Here is a 19,690-nt window from a genome sequence, read left to right on the forward strand (position 1 = left end):
CGATTCGATTTATCGCGCTAGAGATATCGAAACTTGAGAATTGATCTATGCGCACGCGCACTCATAGTGCAAAGATTTTTATACGTGATTATTAAATTCAGATAAATATTTCTAACCTAATATTTTCTTAATTTATTTTATCTAAATTATCTTTACTTGATATATTTATGTAAATTACAAGATTATAATTTATTCCTAATTAAATTATTATTTTTCTTTTTCAGGATTATTGTACCTTGTGATTTACACAGATTAATTTATATAAATTATAATAAACCGATTATACCTAACATAAATTTAATTTCAGTTAAATAAATTTTTAAACTTTACAAGAATGTATTATTAATACATTCAATTTTTCATGCAATTTTTTGCATGCAATAAAAATTCTATGCGATTAATACGTAATGTAGGAATCTTTGCGCATCAATAGTATTAGAATTTAAGGTTACAAAAATGATATCGGAAACTGAATATCCGCTTAGCTTTGAACGATATATTCCACAATATTAAATTTAAATTAGTTTTGATATTTAGAACACACAAAAAAATCTCACGCTGATCGTCGTGTGCGCCTTGCAATGAATAAACGCAGTAGTAGGCCTCGGCATCGAAATCTCATCGGTCCCACTCCTTATTTCCAAAACAAGATTGTGCTGTCGCGCGCGAACGAGCGAGTCGGTAGGGTTGCCTCGCATTCTCCGCGCGTTGGAAGCACATATATCGCCGATAAAGCGGCGCGCCGTGCATCATCAATATGGCGGCGAATCTCGAGGAGGAGCAGAGCTTACGCGAGTGCGAGGAATACGTGCAGAGACACAATATCCAACAAGTCCTAAAAGACTGTATAGTGCAGCTGTGCGTGGGCCGGCCCGAGAACCCTATCTCCTTCCTGCGGGAGTACTTCCAGAAGCTGGAAAGGGTACGTACACCGAGTAACCTCGATGAGCGTTCGCCTCCAATTAACCTGACTCCGAAGAATCCGACTTATTCCCGCGATTCTCTTCGTCTGAAAGAAAATCGCGATCCTGCGCCGCATTCCTTCGATCTCGGCGGAATTCCGAAATGCTTAACATTGCCAATGACAGCTATGAGCATTCGTGTCAACACGACATGACAACTGTATCAATCGTGTGCTCGATAACAGATGCAGATAAGACGCATTTTAGTTTTCTATTCGTTACTCGACGCATGCATCAGCTTTGCTCTTTACGATTTAATCATATACATTTACACGCTGTAAAAATTTATTTAACTACCCACGTACTATCCACGGTGTGAACATATTCTGAAGGAAATATCGTTATCAGGACTACGCTTCTTGCTTAGGTAAACATTGTAGTTTACAGAAACATTTTTCTCCGTGGAGAACATCGCGTTATCTCAACGTCATATAGATAACAATTGTGATAAAAACAGAGGAGAGTTCTTTCATAACATTTTAGCGAATCAATCGTGAAAAATTTGGTTATTATTTTGCAAGAGTTTGACATATTAAAGAATGCTAGTTTAACGACAGGCGATAATATAATACAAAATATTTACATGACAAGTGCTGCCATCGCTAACTACTAACAATTGCTTGTAATCGTGTGATAGTACAGATACCTGATATGCGTATGCGACAAATTAAGTTCACGATTGTCCAATTTATACTTTTTTTCTCGTTTCCCCAAAGTATTTTTTTAATGGAATTATTGAAGCGAAAACTATTTTAAGTTAAGAAAGAAAAGTTAAAATTTATACGAGAATTGCTGCTGTAAACATTTTTAGGCAGTTTTTTTAGGCAAGAAACAAAACTGAATACAATACACGTGTTTAAACAGTTTTAAGAAATCCAAGATTGATTGCTATATTAATCATATATTATCGTATATTATTTAAAAAAATTCTAGACTCTAAAAAATCAGTCTTCAAGTTTCTGCTCGTAATTTAAACGACGTTAATCATCCTACACGCATTAGTGTATTCTGAGCTCATCTGTGACTAGATAAACGCAATTGCAATGCAATGCAGATACAATTACAAAAGTTCACGAAAGTTTGCGAATGCTGGACGTTATATGTCAATCAATTTTAGAAATATATTTGGAACTGCAACCTTCTCCTTCTCTAATGCGGTGTTGTGATCCTTGATTTAATTTCCGTAGGCCTCGAGACCTTTCGCAGCCGCTACCTTTCCCATTTAATGTTACGTAGTGACGGCAGTTTACCGCGGCGTTCCACCACCCACGCGAGAGTGCTGCGCGTGTACTCGCGGAAATCGAAGGCTTTCCAAGCGGCCAAAATCGACGCGCGCGTGCGAAGAAGAGACGGCAGCCAAAAATAAGCGACACTTGACAGTCACTGACGCAAAACTTTCGCCATTAAAAGCGCGCAAAAATGAATCCGATAGTCCGCGTATATGTAACAAGTTGCAAATTAGCTTGGCTGATCGGATCGCCGCGCAGAGCTCATCACTTCCGCAAGGAAAGAAAAAAAAATTGGTGTTTTAATTAGCGAAAATTGATCTTGGAGCTAGCAACATTATATGCCTTGTAAATTTTTTTGCTAAACATTTATTTATTGAAAGTAATTAAGATAAAAAATAGTTATCTATCTTTTAACCTACGGAAAATCGATTAAATACAGCATAATAATGTATTCCATATTTGCTCTTTGCAAAGTAATGATTTACCAGCCCATGTATATACATAATTGCGTAGGCTGAAGGCCATTTCGGAGGCAAGAAGAAAAACAACATACGAGATATATTGCCTTTGCGAAAAGAATCAATAAAGGATCCAAAGTTATTCATCAAACTAACATTAATTTTCTTTAGTCTCAATTTTGTCGATACCAAACACGCATTTCGTGAAAAATATTTTATTTTTCACTTATTTTTATTCGTATATTTCTTTCTTCTCTCTATAACAAGAAATAAAGATTTATCGATCTGCTTTGGAAAACTTGCAGATGCCCTAGTTTCCTCCGTAAAAAATGTTGCTTGTTCCGTCTCCGTCCAAATATATACGCTCGGGAATGACTATTTTCATTTATATAATGCGGAGGAGATTTAGGATTGCATGAGGTCTTGTCTTGAACTGTTATCGCGCGCGTCCATACGTGTGTCAGTCAGTGTCAGTACGTTAGCGGCGTGGTGCATCGAGCGAAAGACGACGTGAATATAAGATATGAAATATGTATATCCATCAAAGGAAAGAGAATGAGAAGTAAACAAGCGCACAAAAACCGACTTGCGACGTTAAATGTCCTTATAATTAATTCGCGGATAAGAAACATGATTGAGCAAAATCTATATCTCATTATCCGCATGCAAAAGTCTCTCTTGCAAAAACGTTTAAAGAAATATTATTTTAGTAAAGAGAAGATCGATTTCTTCTCCAGAATTTATCAATATTTCACAATTGAGATGATAACGATGCATTCTACGGTAAAAATTATTTTACCCGAAATAAAACCACACACGAATTTTTTGCATGAGGTTTGCGTGCTCATAATCCTCCACTTTATTGTGCCTCGGCTCTAGGAAGGGCGTAATAAGAGAAAGAGCGGGCAGAAAAGAAGGAGAAAGATCCCACGCGGCGGGAATGAAAGAGTGCTTGTATCGTGCGTGTGTGCGCAAAAGAGAGAGAGAAAGAGAGCGCGATGTAGGGGCAGTAGATCTAAACATAGAGTACGCTCGAAATATAACAAGGCGCAACCTTATAGTCGAGAAAGAGAGAGAGGGAGAGAAAGAACACGAGAGTGACGCGTTAAAAGCAGTCCACAAAAATGTGGAAGGCCGCGACCGAGTAAATCCAGTCGTTCTTCCTACGTGACTCGACGTTCGCGCCAGGAGTTGGCCGCCGAAAATAATGATAGTAAAATATGCGAGCCTCCATTTGATAATACTGCCAGGCTCGTAAATGTTATGCGCGCGAGGCGCAAATTGATGTTCCACGTCAATACAAATGGTAATAACGGAAATAAGTTCTAAAATTCAGTAATATGAACAATAAAATAATACTGAAAGTAAAAAATAATCTTTAATTAAATCAACGAATTAACACTAATACGAAGAAAGAGATGATCGACTTGATAAAAAATATTTTAATCTCCAGTTTTTTTTAATTACAGCTATAAACGACACATCCATAAATTAAATAAGTAATAATATGAAGTGAAAACTTATGCTAAACATGTTTTCTACTAGTCTATATTACAAATCGTCTATAGCAGAAGTCTTGAAAAATGCCGTCGCCGCAGATCGATTTGCCATCGCCGCCGCCACCGCCGCCGCCGTCGCCGCCGGCGCCGCCGCCGCCGCTGCCGCCGCCGCTGCCGCCGCCGCTGCGCGTCAACGCAAACGGAAGACCTTACTTACCGACCATCACGAGACAACATCTCGGCAGCACATCCATCCCATCCAGGGATCCTCGAGCGCGCGCCGAGTCCGACAGTGAGGCGAGCGCGAGCGGCGGCAGTAAGAGTACCGACGCTGTCGCGCCGACGAACGGATGGACGAAGTCGCGCGCGCGTGCTAGATCGTTTCCGACCTCTAATTGGATTCCGTCCGAGGCCTTATAAAATCACGAAGCGCGGTTGAGAGGAGGAAGAAACGACGGTGGAGACGGAGAAGGACAACGACGACGGAGACGCGAAATCGCGAGTGCGACAGCGACGACGGCGACGAATCTCCTTTTCCGTGCATTCGCGAGATCGCCGACCTACGACACGCGCTGCTGTGAAAGGCGGCCGTTTCATAAGTGCTAGCACATTCGTGGAAAGTAGAAGACGGGAGGACCGAGAAAGAGATAGAAAGTGTGAGAAGAAGGGAGAGAAATCGAGGAGGATCGAGAGGAATGATGAACGAGGTACGCGAGAGGATGTGTGCGCCGGCCATAATCGCTTAAGTTATGCGCGCGTATAATTGATCTCGACCAATAGATCGTGTTGATTGTCGGTGGAGTTTTGTGTTTGAAAATCCTCTCGACAACTCCCTTACGCGAATCTCATTCTTGCAATTGCGTTTTAAGAAAGTTACGTGATTGCGATTTCGAAGAATCTGTGATTTCAAAGTGAAATGAACAAGATTCTCACAATCTCGTGAAATTTTTGCTAGCACTCCCATTTCAAATTGGAAAGCTTTTTACTTTTTCAATCGTAAAAGGGGATTATGTGATCGGATTCTCTATTGAAAGTCGATTGTACAATTGTTGGTAAACTTTTTTACTTTTCATCTTTTCAATTTTCGGCGTGGATTTTATCCAATATTCTACTGTTTTGTGATAAGAACAATAGGATATTGTTCTGTATGTGTTCGACAAATTCTTGTAAAAATTACTACATTTATACTTCTACAAAAGAATTATATGATTGATTCTGCTCGTTTATTATTCAAAAAAAAGGTGAAAGCCTTGACACTAAAGAATTGTAGATAAAAACACAAAATGGCAAAATATCAAGGAAAACTACTTTTATTTTAAAAATTTGCATATTCTTTAATTTCGTTTCGTGTCTTAAACAGATTCTCACAAATGCTATTTAACGTTTCATAATGTTGTTTGCTTTGGTACAATCTTTTTCAACGAAAAGTAATTTTCTAAAAATATCTGGTATTTACAGTCCTTTAGATCATTTTTAAATAAAGAACTACAGAAAAAGAAAAGCACAAAAAAATTGTAAAACACTTTAAAGAGAAAAGAAAAATCGATGTGAAAAATGTTCGTCAATCAGACGCGCGTGTAACTTATGTTAGAGATTATCACGGTACAATTATCTCTCATTACTTTTGCAAAACTTTAGATTCCATCTAAATCTTTTCAAGTTTGAAGATTAAAACGTGAATAAATAACGTATCTCAGACCTGAAATTTACTCAATTTACTGTAAGAGAAAAAAAAAAACATTCTGCGAATCCAAAATATGCTTCATACTAAATTTTCAAAAAAATATTTATTTATTATATAAATACTTTTCTTTATACTTTACTCATCTCGGATTGTATTCGCGCGGCGTGCGCCGCGTGAAAAAGATCTAAGCTTGAAAAACACTACTTGCACCGAGATGAGAACCGAGATTCTATGTCACGAGTGTGCTCAAGGATGTGGGACGTGTGTATGTGTAACGCTTATGGGTCGCAGCCGGTAGCTATATATCATCATTGACTACAGAGATTGTATAAGAGCGTACGTCTTCGTTAATTCCGTCGACTTCGAACTGGAATCTAATACAATGTGTTGCATGTAGCCGTGTGTGCACGGCTACGCACGGTTCACACGGTTGTTTACACCCGCAAGCACGCATCTCCGATTGTTCATCACTGCGAGATTTCAATTTCATTTTAAAACTGATTTTAAACAGTCAATAATTCGTGACAGCTGTGGGGCGAAGAATCTAGCGCGATTTTGATAGCTCGTAATACGCGGAATAAAATTGGAACGTGTTCTATTTTCGTGTGCCGAAAGCGCGCGGGCCAGGTATGCGTAGTAAACTGACAGATTTAATAATCACGATCCACGATTCAAAGCTTCACTTATACATGTTGTTTGCGATAGCAATGTGACATAATGCACCTTTATTAAATTACTGCGTACAAACGCACGTAGTCCAAGAATAATAAGCTGCGACAGTGGTAATTGGTGATCGGTATACGATATAATTGCGCATTTATGTAGTTATAATTTGGATTTGCAAGTAAAATAATATTAATACACCTTTATCCGTAATGATATTTTCAATTGAATGAATAAAGATGTATATAGAATTCCGTTTCGAATTATCGATCGTCAAAATAAACTTGAACGCAGCAATTACAAATGTCCGATAGCAATTTTGAAAAATAGGTATTTATTTAGCGTATTTGCTGGATAATTCCGATAAATAGACTTCTGGCCTTCTATTTTTAATGCATAACAAGCGCATGTCAGGCGCCTAGACGCGTCTTTGCAAGCAGAGAGAGACGATTTATCGGATCGTTAACTTTTATCGACTCATTAAGAGCCACATTTCATTATGTCGGACGATCATTAACGAATCGTGATCTGGAGTGTCCTGTGTCAATAATTGCCATTCGCGAAGTGAACTGAATCTCTCGGTAAATAATTTATTTAGACATTTAGTGTAGAAGCTTAATCGGATGTATCGATTTTTCTTTAACGAAATACTATCTAAATATTTTAATACTGATTCTTTTGCAAAAAAGTAAATAGACCAAAAGAAATTGAAGACAATTTATTTCAAAGAAAATTTATCTTCTTAAAGTCGGAGATAGATTTCAAAATATAGCAACTTTCTATTTTGCTTTGTTCTCGATTCTAACATTACTTCGCATATCTTCCAAGCGACTGAATAATCGTAACAAATAACAGGCGATTATTTTCAGTTAAATTATATTTTAACCGCGATATAACTTAGTTTTTATCAACCAAAGAGATTCTGTTGAAAAAAGTAAAGAGAAACGCGAAAAAAGATCCCAAACGCAATAAATTAAATATGTCTGTGAAAATTAGGAATTCACAGCGTTGCGAGATGAAGCTTCATTAATCTCTTTAATTCATCTATTTATTACAATGTCAAATATAGTCAGCGGCGATTTGCGTGATTTATAAATGTCGCGCTCGGAATATTCCGGAATCTTCCGAATAAGTGATCGTGATACTAACTCGTCATTAGCATGTATGCAGGCAATTAAAATAGAGAATACGCGCTGATTTGAATATCTGTTAGCGCGGTGTAAGCCGACGACGACGACGCCGACGACGCCCGGCGTCGTTGTCGCCGCGAGGAGAGGAGGGGGGCGTTCGTGCGTGAAAACGCCAACTGACCTATGGCATTATTCGCTCACCTCTCTTGCCCCGACGATGTGCATCGCTCGTACAAAGCGATGGTAATATGAGATTTTATGTAAAGACCTACATAATTTATAATTTCACGGTAATTTTGCGGGACAAACACGAGGCAAGTTTGGAAGTTGCGCGTATAAAATTAGTGAATTATTAATTTACGTTCTTTTTTAACAATTACCGCTTCAGCGCGAGCATCAGCGAAACTCGAGTGTGCGTTAACACGATGACCTTAACACGCTGCTGCCACGCATTGCTCCGATTCTTGCGTGACAGCGACAGCTCTTCTGCAATTAATTTTTTTGCACGTGGTTAAAAGTATGCGCTGCATACATTAAAGAACACTTGAAAAATACCCGTTATGACCTCTAAACGATTTTTAGAATGCACGTAGCAGTGATTTATTATAGTATTCCACGCTGTCGAGATAAATTTTTATTCAGATCGATAAACGATTCTTATGAAACACCATTTTTTGTAAGTTGATCAGCTGTATTAATCAGAACAGAGGAACTTTCCATAGGATTCATGTATCAGATTTGAGGAACCTCTTAAATTAATTAGACCGAAACGAATTAGACTAAGGAAACTAATGTACGCTAAATGCGTATATTAGTGACCACAATTGTTATATAATTGTATTTCGTGAGAGTAGTTTCTGTACGGTACCACATTGAATTCAAATTAAGTAATGATACACGGTAGTAAGTAATGTAGGATGATATAAATTATTAATGGTACGCCCGAACACGCCACATTTAAAAAAAAAAAAAAAAAAATATCGCATAAAAATTGCCATAAAAATAAATAGCGCTTTTCCGAATGAATTACATTTTATTCATCAAGATGACCTAATTTTATGATTTTCAACTTTTTCGCCGCTAAATATTTCCTAATTAAACCTTGAATTTGAGTAAATAATAAAGAATTGAAACTTTAATTGCTTTAATCGGCTTATTAATTCTCACTTTTCAATTACTTGGCTCGGAAACTATTGATGTTAAATTTAGTAATTGGAATTAACGTTGGTATTTCGATTGAGAATCTTTGCCAGTAAAATTATAAAACAGATAATTCGAGAGTTCCGACTCTGACTCATCGCATTAAAGCATTTAATCCTGCAACGATTTGCGCTCTCGACTAAAAGCTCTGTCTCATTCATGCTCAACAGGAACAAGCTCACGATGCCAAACAGCAGATCGCCACAAGTCCCGAGGATACAGAGGACATGCCTGCGGGCCAGCAGGGCCCGCAGGTGCCGCGACGGCGGGGCGGAATCTCGGCGGAGCCGGTCTCCGAGGAAGACGCCACCAGCTACGTGAAGAAAGTCGTACCCAAAGATTACAAAACGATGGCTGCCCTGAGCAAGGCCATCGCCAAGAACGTGCTGTTCGCGCATCTGGACGAGAACGAACGTTCCGACATATTCGACGCGATGTTTCCTGTGACCTTTCTGCCTGGCGAGGCGATTATTCGTCAAGGTACGTGCCAGCGGTTTGCATTTCTACTTTATCGATTTGCAATTAGCGCGCAGAATGAATGAGCCGCGCGTTTTCTTCAAGGCGACGAGGGTGACAACTTCTACGTGATCGACCAAGGAGAAGTGGAGATATTTGTCAACGGCGAGCTGGCGACGACGATCGGCGAAGGTGGCAGCTTCGGTGAGCTCGCGTTAATTTACGGAACTCCGCGTGCCGCGACGGTCAGAGCGAAGACCGATGTGAAGCTCTGGGGCATCGACAGGGACTCCTATCGCAGAATTCTTATGGGCTCCACCATAAGAAAGCGGAAAATGTACGAAGAATTTCTCTCCAGAGTCTCAATATTGGGTGAGTTTACTTTCTCTCCATTTGTCGTTTCCTTTTGCAAATAAAGTAGCTTTTAGAAAACTTCTGAAGACAACTGTCCTCCCATTTTGCACATAGGATCTTTGCTAGAATAATAAAAAAAAGTGATTTTTACGAAGATGTGCGAAAAAAAATTGTATTAAGGATTTTTTCGACGCATCTTTTTTACAGAATCATTGGATAAATGGGAAAGACTCACGGTGGCGGACGCTCTAGAACCTGTAGCATTCGACGACGGAGAAACGATAGTCCGACAGGGTGAACCGGGCGAAGACTTTTATATAATCGTTGAAGGAACGGCGGTGGTCCTTCAACAACGCTCGGAAGGAGATGAGCCCGCGGAAGTTGGCCGTTTAGGACCATCCGACTACTTCGGTAAGATCAAATCCGGAGCAAAAGTTGATGTCAAGTCTACGTGCAAAATTACTTGAAAGCCAAACATATAATTACTCCAACAAAGTTAATATCTATCCACACAGAAAAATATCCATTTATCAACATTTACACTTTTTCCAATAATTAAAGAATAGTAAATTAATATTGAATATGTCAAAATATCAAATAGCAAATTTTTACTATTTAAAATTTCAATTCAATATAAATAGTATAATAATTGGTGAAGGCAGAATTATATCATATTTAAAGCCGCAATTTAATTAACCGTAGAATGTAAATAATTTTGTACGAGTTTATACGATCCGCTGCATAATTAATGTTTCACGAAAGTAAATTGAAACAGCTCGTTCATTGATTGCTTTTCTGATGCAGGGGAAATAGCGCTATTGTTGGACAGGCCCCGAGCAGCGACTGTGGTGGCAAGAGGTCCGTTGAAGTGCGTGAAACTGGATCGGGCACGGTTCGAGCGGGTCTTAGGCCCGTGCGCCGATATCCTGAAACGCAACATCACCCAGTATAACAGCTTCGTGTCCCTCTCCGTTTAAACGGACTCTACCTCTCCTCCTCCCTCTCCGATCCCGTCATCGCGGTCAGCGCCTGCCGATCATCCCCCCAACTTCATTTCCACCAGGAGCTACGTTATTTCGCCGTACCATAGTTAACACTTTTTTTATTTTATTAATATTTAAGTGAATTAATGTATTACGTCAGCTATCAATCAGATGTGTACACACATACACACGGTATCGTTAGAGACGCTGTTAATAATACTACGGTAAGGCTATTTACGCACTGTGTAGCTCGCGACTCGACGCCGATGCGCACGTAAATTTATATTGACGTTGATCTCTTCCGCGCGATCTGTTCCTATTCGTGTGAGAATTGTCACGTGTACGAAAATTTATTAATCGAGCGTGAACGTGTTCCGAATTTCTCAAAGTGAAAATTTCATTTTTTAACTGATTTGCAATGGAATCTCTTGGGCAGATAAAGCCGCCAAACGCACACATCAAAGCCTTAACGAACACTGGTAGTGCGTAATTGGATTGCCCGACTTGGAGAATGAATTTCTTGTCAGAATATGTCCCTTCTCGTTTGAGGACGCTGAGCGTTAACGAGTTAACCCGATTAATGGCACATCGTGTCTCGAGTGTATTATAAAGATCTTTGAGTAAAGCTGGTCATGTATCGACGTGATTTGTAATTGTTTCAATATAAAATTGCAGTTCTGCGTCGAAGACGCATATGTTATACATATATATATATATATATATGCAGGGTCGTGCAAAGAGTTTTTGGGGCCCCCTACCTGTTCATAAATTTCGTATTAAAAAAGCTTTAAGGAGTTTAGAAAATATAAAAAAACAGTATAATTAAAATTATATTTATTTATAAACGTGTACATTAAAAAAAAAGTAGAATTTAATCAAATTGTACAAAACATAAACAGTTCTATAAAATGTAAATATATACAACATGTATAAATTTATAATTTATAAATATAAATGAATATCATTTGCATGTGCAAATTAAATTGGATAGAGATTAATTGGGTAGAAACAATAAAAAATAGATATATTTAAGTGAAACTTTGGGGCTCCTTAGCACTGGGGGCCCTGGTGCGGTGCATGCTGTGCACCCCCTCCCCCCTTTCTTTGCACGGCCCTGTATATATGTATAACAGTAAACAAGAAAACATTACTTTCAATGTCGATCGAATATTTAAGGCTTTTGGCTCGTCGCTGCAGCCGCATATTACTATGTCAGAAGCGAGAATTCTTCCATGTGATTTATACTTGCAGTATGTATTGAAATAAATTGATCTTTACACCACTGCCTATATTTTACAAAATAGGTTTATAAAATACGTAGATCGTTTTGGTTCATAAATAGATCAGGCTACGGATCTTGATCAAGTGAGATTCATCTGCACTTAGAATATTTAAGTGTAAAATGTATGAACCAACATACCACCATTCATGAATGCGGAAAAACCAACAAGAAAGTCTTTGATTTATTTTTTTATGATCTATCGAATGGAGATAATGGATAATGGAACATGAATGAAGATAATCTGTGCAATTTTTCGCTTCTGACATCATAAGAGCCTTAGTTTTCGAATAATTTAACGTCACGGATACGGATTTATTCGCTTCATCTAATAATGCAAGTATAACGTTTTTTGTTTTGATTACTACTTGTGCGTCTTCGTGGATTGTTAAATTATTTATAACATTTAACTTATTTTATCGACCAATAGCGAATCGATGTATAATTAGCAATGACAGTGCAAATGTCGCGGTTTGTAATTGCAGAATATGGAGAATCTGTCAAACGAGATAATTACTAAGCAAAGCATCGTCGAGGCAAAATCGAAGCAAAACGAGTCGCAATCTATGTCTCCTCTAAAAGTGCGCTAGGTTTATAGAGTACGACGCGACAAAAAATGAGGTACAACGTCAGAAAATTAAATAATTTATTATGCACAACATCGTAAGAGTAAATATTGTACAATGGATTTATCCCCCTTTCCAAATTCGTATGATAACGCAATGATGCATCATTTCCATGCGCGCACGGAAATGAAGAACGGCCACCTGGAAAGTCCAACGAGAAAAAGACGACTCCAAAGTGGACGAGTATCTACAGCTCGCGCATGGATATTTAATAAAAAAAAAATTACGCGAATAAAATTAATTACAAAATTAATCACTCAACACGTGTTGGAGAACTAACGATGAAGCGCCGCTCATCGCGTCCGGCAGAAATAATGCTCTCCCAAATCTTCGGTCTTCCTGCCTTCGTTCCCAACCCAGAGACGCTTTCTCTTAAATTGACACGTAGTTCAGCACCAAATAACGATGTTCCGATAAAACGAGCCGAAAAACGATGTCCCGGGAAACAAGTCTGCTACTTTTTCTTCCTCCTCTCAGTCTGATTTCCTACCGGTTTTCTTCGGGTTGTCCAAGAAATAGCATTTTGTCACTTAACCGGAAATCCTGTGTTCCTCATTGACTAAGAAGAGAGTCTCTCACGAATACAAGTTGCGTGTCGTATAGTCATCTCGCTATCTTCCTCTCAGACGCGAATCGAATCTCCGAATCCGTGGAACAAAATCCTCATTAGAGTCCTCTTCTCTTCAAAGGGAAAAAGATTTGTGTTGTAGATCAGTCGGGATATTAGCTACAGCTTGTTCGTGTGGTAATACTTAAAAGAATACTTGGAACATCGATAGATCACTGTGGCAGTGATGCGTGTGTGCGCGCGTCACGCTAACAATGATTGGAAAGAAGAGAGAGGTTCGTTTCTCCTGTCGACAATCGGTCCTGTCGACAAATCGTCCCGAGAATATACGAAAAATGGCCTTTGTTTTTCTTTTGCAAAGACTGCAGGTTCTACCATTTGCGTTATGATAATCCTTATAAGGAGTTTTTTTTTTCATTTAATCTTTTTACTGAGGTAGCGCCGGATGAATGGAAATTAATCCATCCCAATTTTTGTACAATTCCACGGCCCCCCGACGAAGAATCCAATATATAAGTCCTCTTGCGAGTACAAGTGTGCGCGGGGAAACCGAACGAAGGGTGGTTTATGTACAAATGCACGATCGGAGTTGCGAAGACGAAGTTCCAGGCTTTCGACTTTGTGCCTGACAGTTGTAAAATTGTGGCACCGCCGTGGGATGATGACGATCGTTTGCGAGAGACGGAATCAACACCGTGCGGCTTCCGAGAGCGAGGAGAATTTATAGTGACACGCGTAACAGTGAAATAGAATATCCGTCAAATATATATATGCATATGCGTCGTACACGCGCACGTAACATGCCGGAAACATATGCATATAAACATATGATGCACATTTATTGTGCATGTATATGCATGTGTATGTGTGAAGGACTTTTTTTTCTTTCGCGTGTTACGTTATTTTTCGCCACGAGGGGTAAAGGTAGGAGAGTAGAGCGGCGTTGCCTTCTACCAACCACCTAGACTACCACTGCTCGCCTTGCAGTCGATTTGCTGTCGAATGAGATCAGCGTAAACCAAGCCGAACTCACTGACAAATTCATAAAACTTGTCTGAAGACTCAAAGGCCAATTCCGCTACGACGAAATGAACCGCCAAATTTTGCCGGTAGCTAAACAGCACAAGAAATGCAAGCGTTAGATAACGGCCGCAGATATTGTTGCGGTGAGTACATAAAACAGACAAAAACAATTAAATACAATTATCATAAACATTCCGCTACGATGTCCTGTAACAGAAATCTGCAATTATAATTCATGGACCATGTTCATGAATCACAGATATCATTAAAATATGGCGCTGAAATTTAATTAAATGTTTAGAGAAATTAATATCAAATTAATAATATACAAGTATATCAATTAAGATTCGATATACTTTTCAATTACATCTTTTGATAAATTATCCATATAATAAAACACGAAAAAAATTTTGTTATAAAACGAAAATATTGAAAAAAATCTTAATCTTAGCATTTGTTAATAAAAAACACAAAACATTATGTTTTTAAACATGTAAAAACAAGATTTCTGAAAATTAATTAAGGAATATTGTACAATTTCTATTAAATTATTTTTATAAAATATAATTAGATATTACAACTCTACTCTTTTAATGTCTTTATAAATGGATAGTAAAATTGAAATTGGAATACTGTTATTTTGCAAATTATTTCCTAATTGAAAAAAAAAATGAAAAAAATCTAGAAATTTATAAAAAATCGCATTATATAAAATTTAATCCAAAATTAAAATAATTAAAATAATTTTAAAAAATTTGTACCAAATTTGAAAGTAATTTTTACAAAAAAAATAATTAAATTTAAACATACTTGGACAATTGTTCAATAATAAAATATAAATAAGATTTAATACGTACGACTTTATCATGAATTTCAATGCCTTCTTCCGTTCTCTCGCGACAAACCAATCCATTAAAAAGGCGGACATTCGTGGTGCCGTTCTATATAGTTTGAAGAAAGCATGGAAGTTACCCAACCACCACGCCGAGCGTATTTTCAATGCATGCTTTATACACTCATCGTTCTTGTCCTCTGCCGTAAGTGCTGCTAAAATTGTCGTCATGTCTAAAATGAAAAACATTACCGCAACATTAACAGAAAATTTAATAATTATATCGCGCCGTTGGATTTTAGCTACTAATTTAGGACTTTTTTTTGTTTTTACATTGTCAATTTCATTACCAACCTTGAGTATTTTTTGTGAAGATGTAATAGAGTATGCGATACGCGACGAACTCGCATCGGTTTTCGCCCCCAAGATCCTGATACAACATCTTCAGCTGTGTTTGACATTGATTGAATTCTTCATGATCGCCGCGTTCTAAAGCTACACGAGCGTGAGTTTCGTATACATGAACTGTAAACGCGTCCCGGATACCTTGCACGGTAAGATCTTGCCGAATGGATTTCAGTTGATCGCAAGCATATCTGTAGTCCTGGTCGGCTAACCAACGTTTCTTGACATGGGCCAAAGAATTTTGAAGTACACTTACCGGTCGAACTGCAGAAGGAGCAGGAGCCTGTAATGATATCATAAAAGTGTAAAATTATGCACTGCAGTAAAATTCAATGTGTTGCAAATACAGCATAATAAAATTTTATCGAAATTTTGTAAATTACAGAATAAAATTTATATTATTTTATGGAATAAAATATTTTAAATATATGTTTTTAGGCTCTTATATTAACGATAAATTGTGAAATGAGGATTTCGTGCCGATGCCGGATGTCGTTATGCAATTAACAACTTCTTAAATTCATACAAAAATTATATAAACGTTTCGGTTCTGTATCTGATCATCTTCAGTATAATATTGAGTGCGCAATTATGTATTTTAATGATTGAGGTCAAAAACTTTGAGATTGTGAAAATGAAAATATTGAGTATGACATTGCGTGTGTAAATTAGTTGTATTCCATTCAATAGACAGTGAGCGACTGAATAAAATATTTCATATTTACTATAAAGATAGGACAATATAAATAAAGTGTTTACGTACCGATGTGAGACGCAAATAAGGCTTCTCTAGATCCTTGCACGTGCCGACGATGTGGAGTCCGGTAAAGTCGAAGTCGACCGAGTTCGGATCGTCTCTAACGCTGACACTGCTGGCCACCGTCCTGGAAACGCCGTCGTTGAATCTGGCAGCGCGTTGCTGCAGCTTCTCCTTGGTGCCCAACTCGTCCGCATTGCCTGTAGCTAAACCAAACTCGGAATAGAAATGTGACTTATTCTGCTTAATCTTCTTTGTCTTCTTGTTGTTGTGATTCGCTTTGTTGTTGTTGCGCGCGGATTTTTTCACTTTGACTGCCTTGTAATCGTGTTCCCGATCGCTAATGTTCGACGACGAAGATGTGCTGCGCCTGTTGTATCTGCGCGATGGCGGGCTACGTGTGCGCGAACGCGTCGACCTTGATCTCGAGCGTGACCGCGAACGGGATCGCGACCTCGACTTGGATCTTGATCTTGACCTCGACCTAGATCTCGACCTCGACCTCGACCGCCTGCTGTGTGTCACAGAGAGACGCGCGCCAAGCCGAGCCCCGAGAGAGCTGGAGAGGCCGGGCTTGCGCAGGCCTCCCTGTGCATTGACCAGTGGGCTGGCCAGAGGATTCGCCAACTTTAACGCCGGCTTCTGAGGTTTGATTATCATAGTCATGCGTTCGCTGTGGATGCTGGGCAGAGGTTCCTTATCCCAGTCTTTCACCCAGAGCGAACCGTCGTTCGCAGCGCGCGTGATTTTTCCCTTCAATATGATCTCGACTTGATCCTTATCGACCGCCGTCTTACATTTCTCGTAACATCGGTTCACGTAATTCTTCAAACTGTCAGGCCAGTCTCCCACCGGACTGGGAGTGGTCGTGATAGAAGAAGCGACGCTGGCACTGGAAACCGCGTTCTTGGACGCCTTGGTGACAGGCACGACGGCACTAGGCGGTGGTTCCTCACTCGGAGGCGGAGGAGCTGCCACCTCACACTGCGCGGGCGGCAACGGCGGCAGTTCCACTGACTTCGCGTTGGGCCCATTAGGCATGAAGGGGCCGATTGTTGGAGTGTTTTCCTGAAAGCTATTGTTGAATTGAGCTGCTAAATTTTTGTTCCGCTTACGCTTTTTCTTCGCGGCACCACTATTGCCGGATGGCGTATATCCAAGACCTGTTTTCTTGTTCGGCAGATTGAAACGGATCTGTCCGTTGTATTCTGTAAAGTATACCTCATATTAATTACATGCTCGAACAAATATGTTATGGGCAAAGTATGAATTTCATGAAAAATAAACGATTCTTTCGTGTTATAAAAGTACATAATTTTCACAAAAAAAGTAAACTCAGAAAGATTTATCACTTTCTAATAACAGTAAATATTCAGAAGTCACATTTCAGACAAAGGTAATTCTTCAGAAATTTTTTAGTTATAAGCGCATCATTCGTCGGTACTTAATTTATGAATCCAAATTTTCTGAATAATTTCTTTCCTAAAAATCATATAGAATCTCAGTTACTTTTACTAAAAAAGATTAGCATGTTACACACAATAACAATTTTTTTCAATAAAATTATTTGACATAATTAACTTTTTTCTTGTTAATGTAAATTGCCAATTTTAACAGTCATTCCTTCGTCCATTTGAATTTATCGTCAAAAAGAAAAAAAATGAGTAATAATACTAACGAGAAGTATTGTGCATTGCATTCCAATTATTGTAGGGGAACGAGTTGTACATAAGTCCCGGATAAGACATCTGCTGTTGTTGCATGTGATTGTTATGTTGTGGAGTCTGTTGAACCGCTGGCGGTGGACCTGGTGGCAGCGGAGGAAGATCTGAATCCTCATCCAGTGCCATCGGAGTTCCAGGTATAGGAGGTTGTTGATGTAACTGCTGTTTTGTTTGATTGTTCCCCTGCTGTTGCTGCTGCTGCTGCTGCTGTTGCTGCTGCTGCTGCTGCTGTTGTTGTTGCTGCTGCTGCTGTTGCTGTTGTTGTTGCTGCTGCATTTGCTGTGGATTAAAAGTCTGACCATATCCAGGCATCATCGTTTGATAATAGTTAAACATCTGTCCCTGGTGCGGCACACCTTGATATCCTGGGCCTGCATACATTTGCCTGAAAAAAATTTACATTTTATAACATTAATTTCTCTCCAAATACAACTCTGAGATTTATAATCAATTTTATAGCAAATTCTGTCTACTTTTAAACTTTGAAATACTATGAAATAATATTGAATACAAAATTCCCGAAATAATTGTAAGTACCCTTCAAATAACATCAACAAAAGCAGTCGATGAAGCATAATAATGTGATAACAATCAAACTTTCAGGCAAGGACACGAGCTCGGATTGAGTATATGTATATATGTATATAAACACTACATATATATAGTATCAGATTTCTTATTTCTATGTTATATTCGCCGTAAATACTGATGTATAAAATCCAATTAGAAAATTTCCAGTTAACAAAGTTTTAAAAGAAAATCCAATATTTTGCTCATTATTCTACTTCTACGCTCGTTACGCGACACTCTACATCTTTTTTTTTTTTTTTTTTTATTACTTTTGGAGCGCCTTCAACTTAGCTCCTTTTTTAAAGCAAGGTAAGGTTTTTTTAGCACGATATTCTACATCTGCGCAGCAAACGCAAATTTTGACATTAACGGTCAGGGGGCTGTCATATCGACGAAATGGTCGATTCATTGCCGAATCCCCTGAATACGCAACACTGTCGACCGACGCAGTGTTTAACGTCGTAACTCACCCTGGGAAAGGAGGAAACATGTTGTGCATATTATTCGTAGGATATTGCCACGCCATATTCGCCATCGGGCCTGCTCCGATTTGCTGCTGTTGCTGCGAGTGAAATGGTTGCTGCTTCTTCTGCGACAAAGCCTCGCCCTCTGACATACCGTGGAAGAAAAAATATCAGAATCGCTTATGAAAATGGCCGCCCCCCCCCCTTCCCACGCGAGACGCGTTGCTGTCGAATTACCGCGAGTAGAGCCGTGCGTGAAACTCGATAACAATATGATTAATTTCTGATAGAATCCGTCACTTCTATTTTCAACTTTGACACTGCGCTCTATATACATATATATGTATAACAATGCACGACATAACGCACACAACTTCACCCGTCAAAAGCACAAAAGCTAATGGCGAAAGATGACGACTAGGGAGATATCGTTTCCTTTCCAGAATAGCCAATACACAATTCAAAGTGAAGTGTAGTTAAACTGCCTACACTGTTTACCGAAGAGCGCATGCGCGTCGTATTCACCGCAAATTTTAAAATACGTAATTGATTTGTCACAATCAGACGAAGATTGCAACATTTCTTCTTTCGGTAAGTTATGAGAATGCACAAAAATCATTAATTTATTCTTGAAAATTTTGTATATTTCAAAACTCATCGAAAGAAAGCATTTTTAGTTAAATCCATTAATAATATTTAAATTGTAAACTCTTAAAAATAAAGATTTGGTGGTAATAATTGAATTAATATAAAAGTTATCAATTATATTGTTAAATAATAATTGTATTAACTGACAAAAATTCATGTCTTTACTTTATAAATTA

General features: G+C 38.6%; 2 protein-coding genes across 4 annotated transcripts; one reads left to right on the forward strand and one right to left on the reverse strand.

Moving 5' to 3' along the window:
• The first annotated feature begins 700 nt into the window (after positions 1-700).
• Positions 701-12,558, forward strand: Pka-R1 (protein kinase, cAMP-dependent, regulatory subunit type 1). 2 transcript variants are annotated; one of them, XM_012361411.2, is made up of 5 exons: positions 701-922; positions 8,996-9,305; positions 9,387-9,653; positions 9,843-10,046; positions 10,440-12,558. In XM_012361411.2, the coding sequence occupies exons 1-5, from the start codon at positions 758-760 to the stop codon at positions 10,610-10,612; spliced, it is 1,119 nt and encodes a 372-aa protein (XP_012216834.1). In that variant the 5' UTR covers positions 701-757; the 3' UTR covers positions 10,613-12,558. The 2 variants fall into 2 exon arrangements, with proteins under 2 accessions (XP_012216834.1, XP_012216842.1); XM_012361419.2 differs by lacking the exon at positions 701-922 and adding an exon at positions 4,390-4,855.
• LOC105668796 (leukocyte receptor cluster member 8 homolog) lies at positions 12,530-19,478 on the reverse strand. Of its 2 annotated transcripts, XM_012361386.2 has the most exons (7): positions 19,104-19,478; positions 18,873-19,011; positions 17,787-18,217; positions 16,115-17,316; positions 15,301-15,634; positions 14,972-15,179; positions 12,530-14,204 (listed from the first exon to the last, which is right to left on the reverse strand). In XM_012361386.2, the coding sequence occupies exons 1-7, from the start codon at positions 19,201-19,203 to the stop codon at positions 14,042-14,044; spliced, it is 2,577 nt and encodes an 858-aa protein (XP_012216809.1). In that variant the 5' UTR covers positions 19,204-19,478; the 3' UTR covers positions 12,530-14,041. The 2 variants fall into 2 exon arrangements, with proteins under 2 accessions (XP_012216809.1, XP_012216819.1); XM_012361396.2 differs by having other exon boundaries at positions 18,873-19,269.
• Positions 19,479-19,690: the final 212 nt, after the last annotated feature.

Source organism: Linepithema humile, chromosome 1 (genome assembly GCF_040581485.1).
Source record: "Linepithema humile isolate Giens D197 chromosome 1, Lhum_UNIL_v1.0, whole genome shotgun sequence".
Classification (NCBI taxonomy): domain Eukaryota; kingdom Metazoa; phylum Arthropoda; class Insecta; order Hymenoptera; family Formicidae; genus Linepithema; species Linepithema humile.

Bases quoted from the DNA above. Each gene is read 5' to 3' on its own strand.
- Pka-R1 (XM_012361411.2), top strand. From the start codon at position 758: ATGGCGGCGAATCTCGAGGAGGAGCAGAGCTTACGCGAGTGCGAGGAA. The intron at 923-8,995 runs GTACGTACACCG...CATGCTCAACAG, and splicing joins ACTTCCAGAAGCTGGAAAGG to GAACAAGCTCACGATGCCAA. The intron at 9,654-9,842 runs GTGAGTTTACTT...TCTTTTTTACAG, and splicing joins CTCCAGAGTCTCAATATTGG to AATCATTGGATAAATGGGAA.
- LOC105668796 (XM_012361386.2), bottom strand. From the start codon at position 19,203: ATGTATATAGAGCGCAGTGTCAAAGTTGAAAATAGAAGTGACGGATTC. The intron at 18,218-18,872 runs GTGAGTTACGAC...AATTTTTTTCAG, and splicing joins ATGTTTCCTCCTTTCCCAGG to GCAAATGTATGCAGGCCCAG. The intron at 17,317-17,786 runs GTTAGTATTATT...TATACTTTACAG, and splicing joins TGCAATGCACAATACTTCTC to AATACAACGGACAGATCCGT.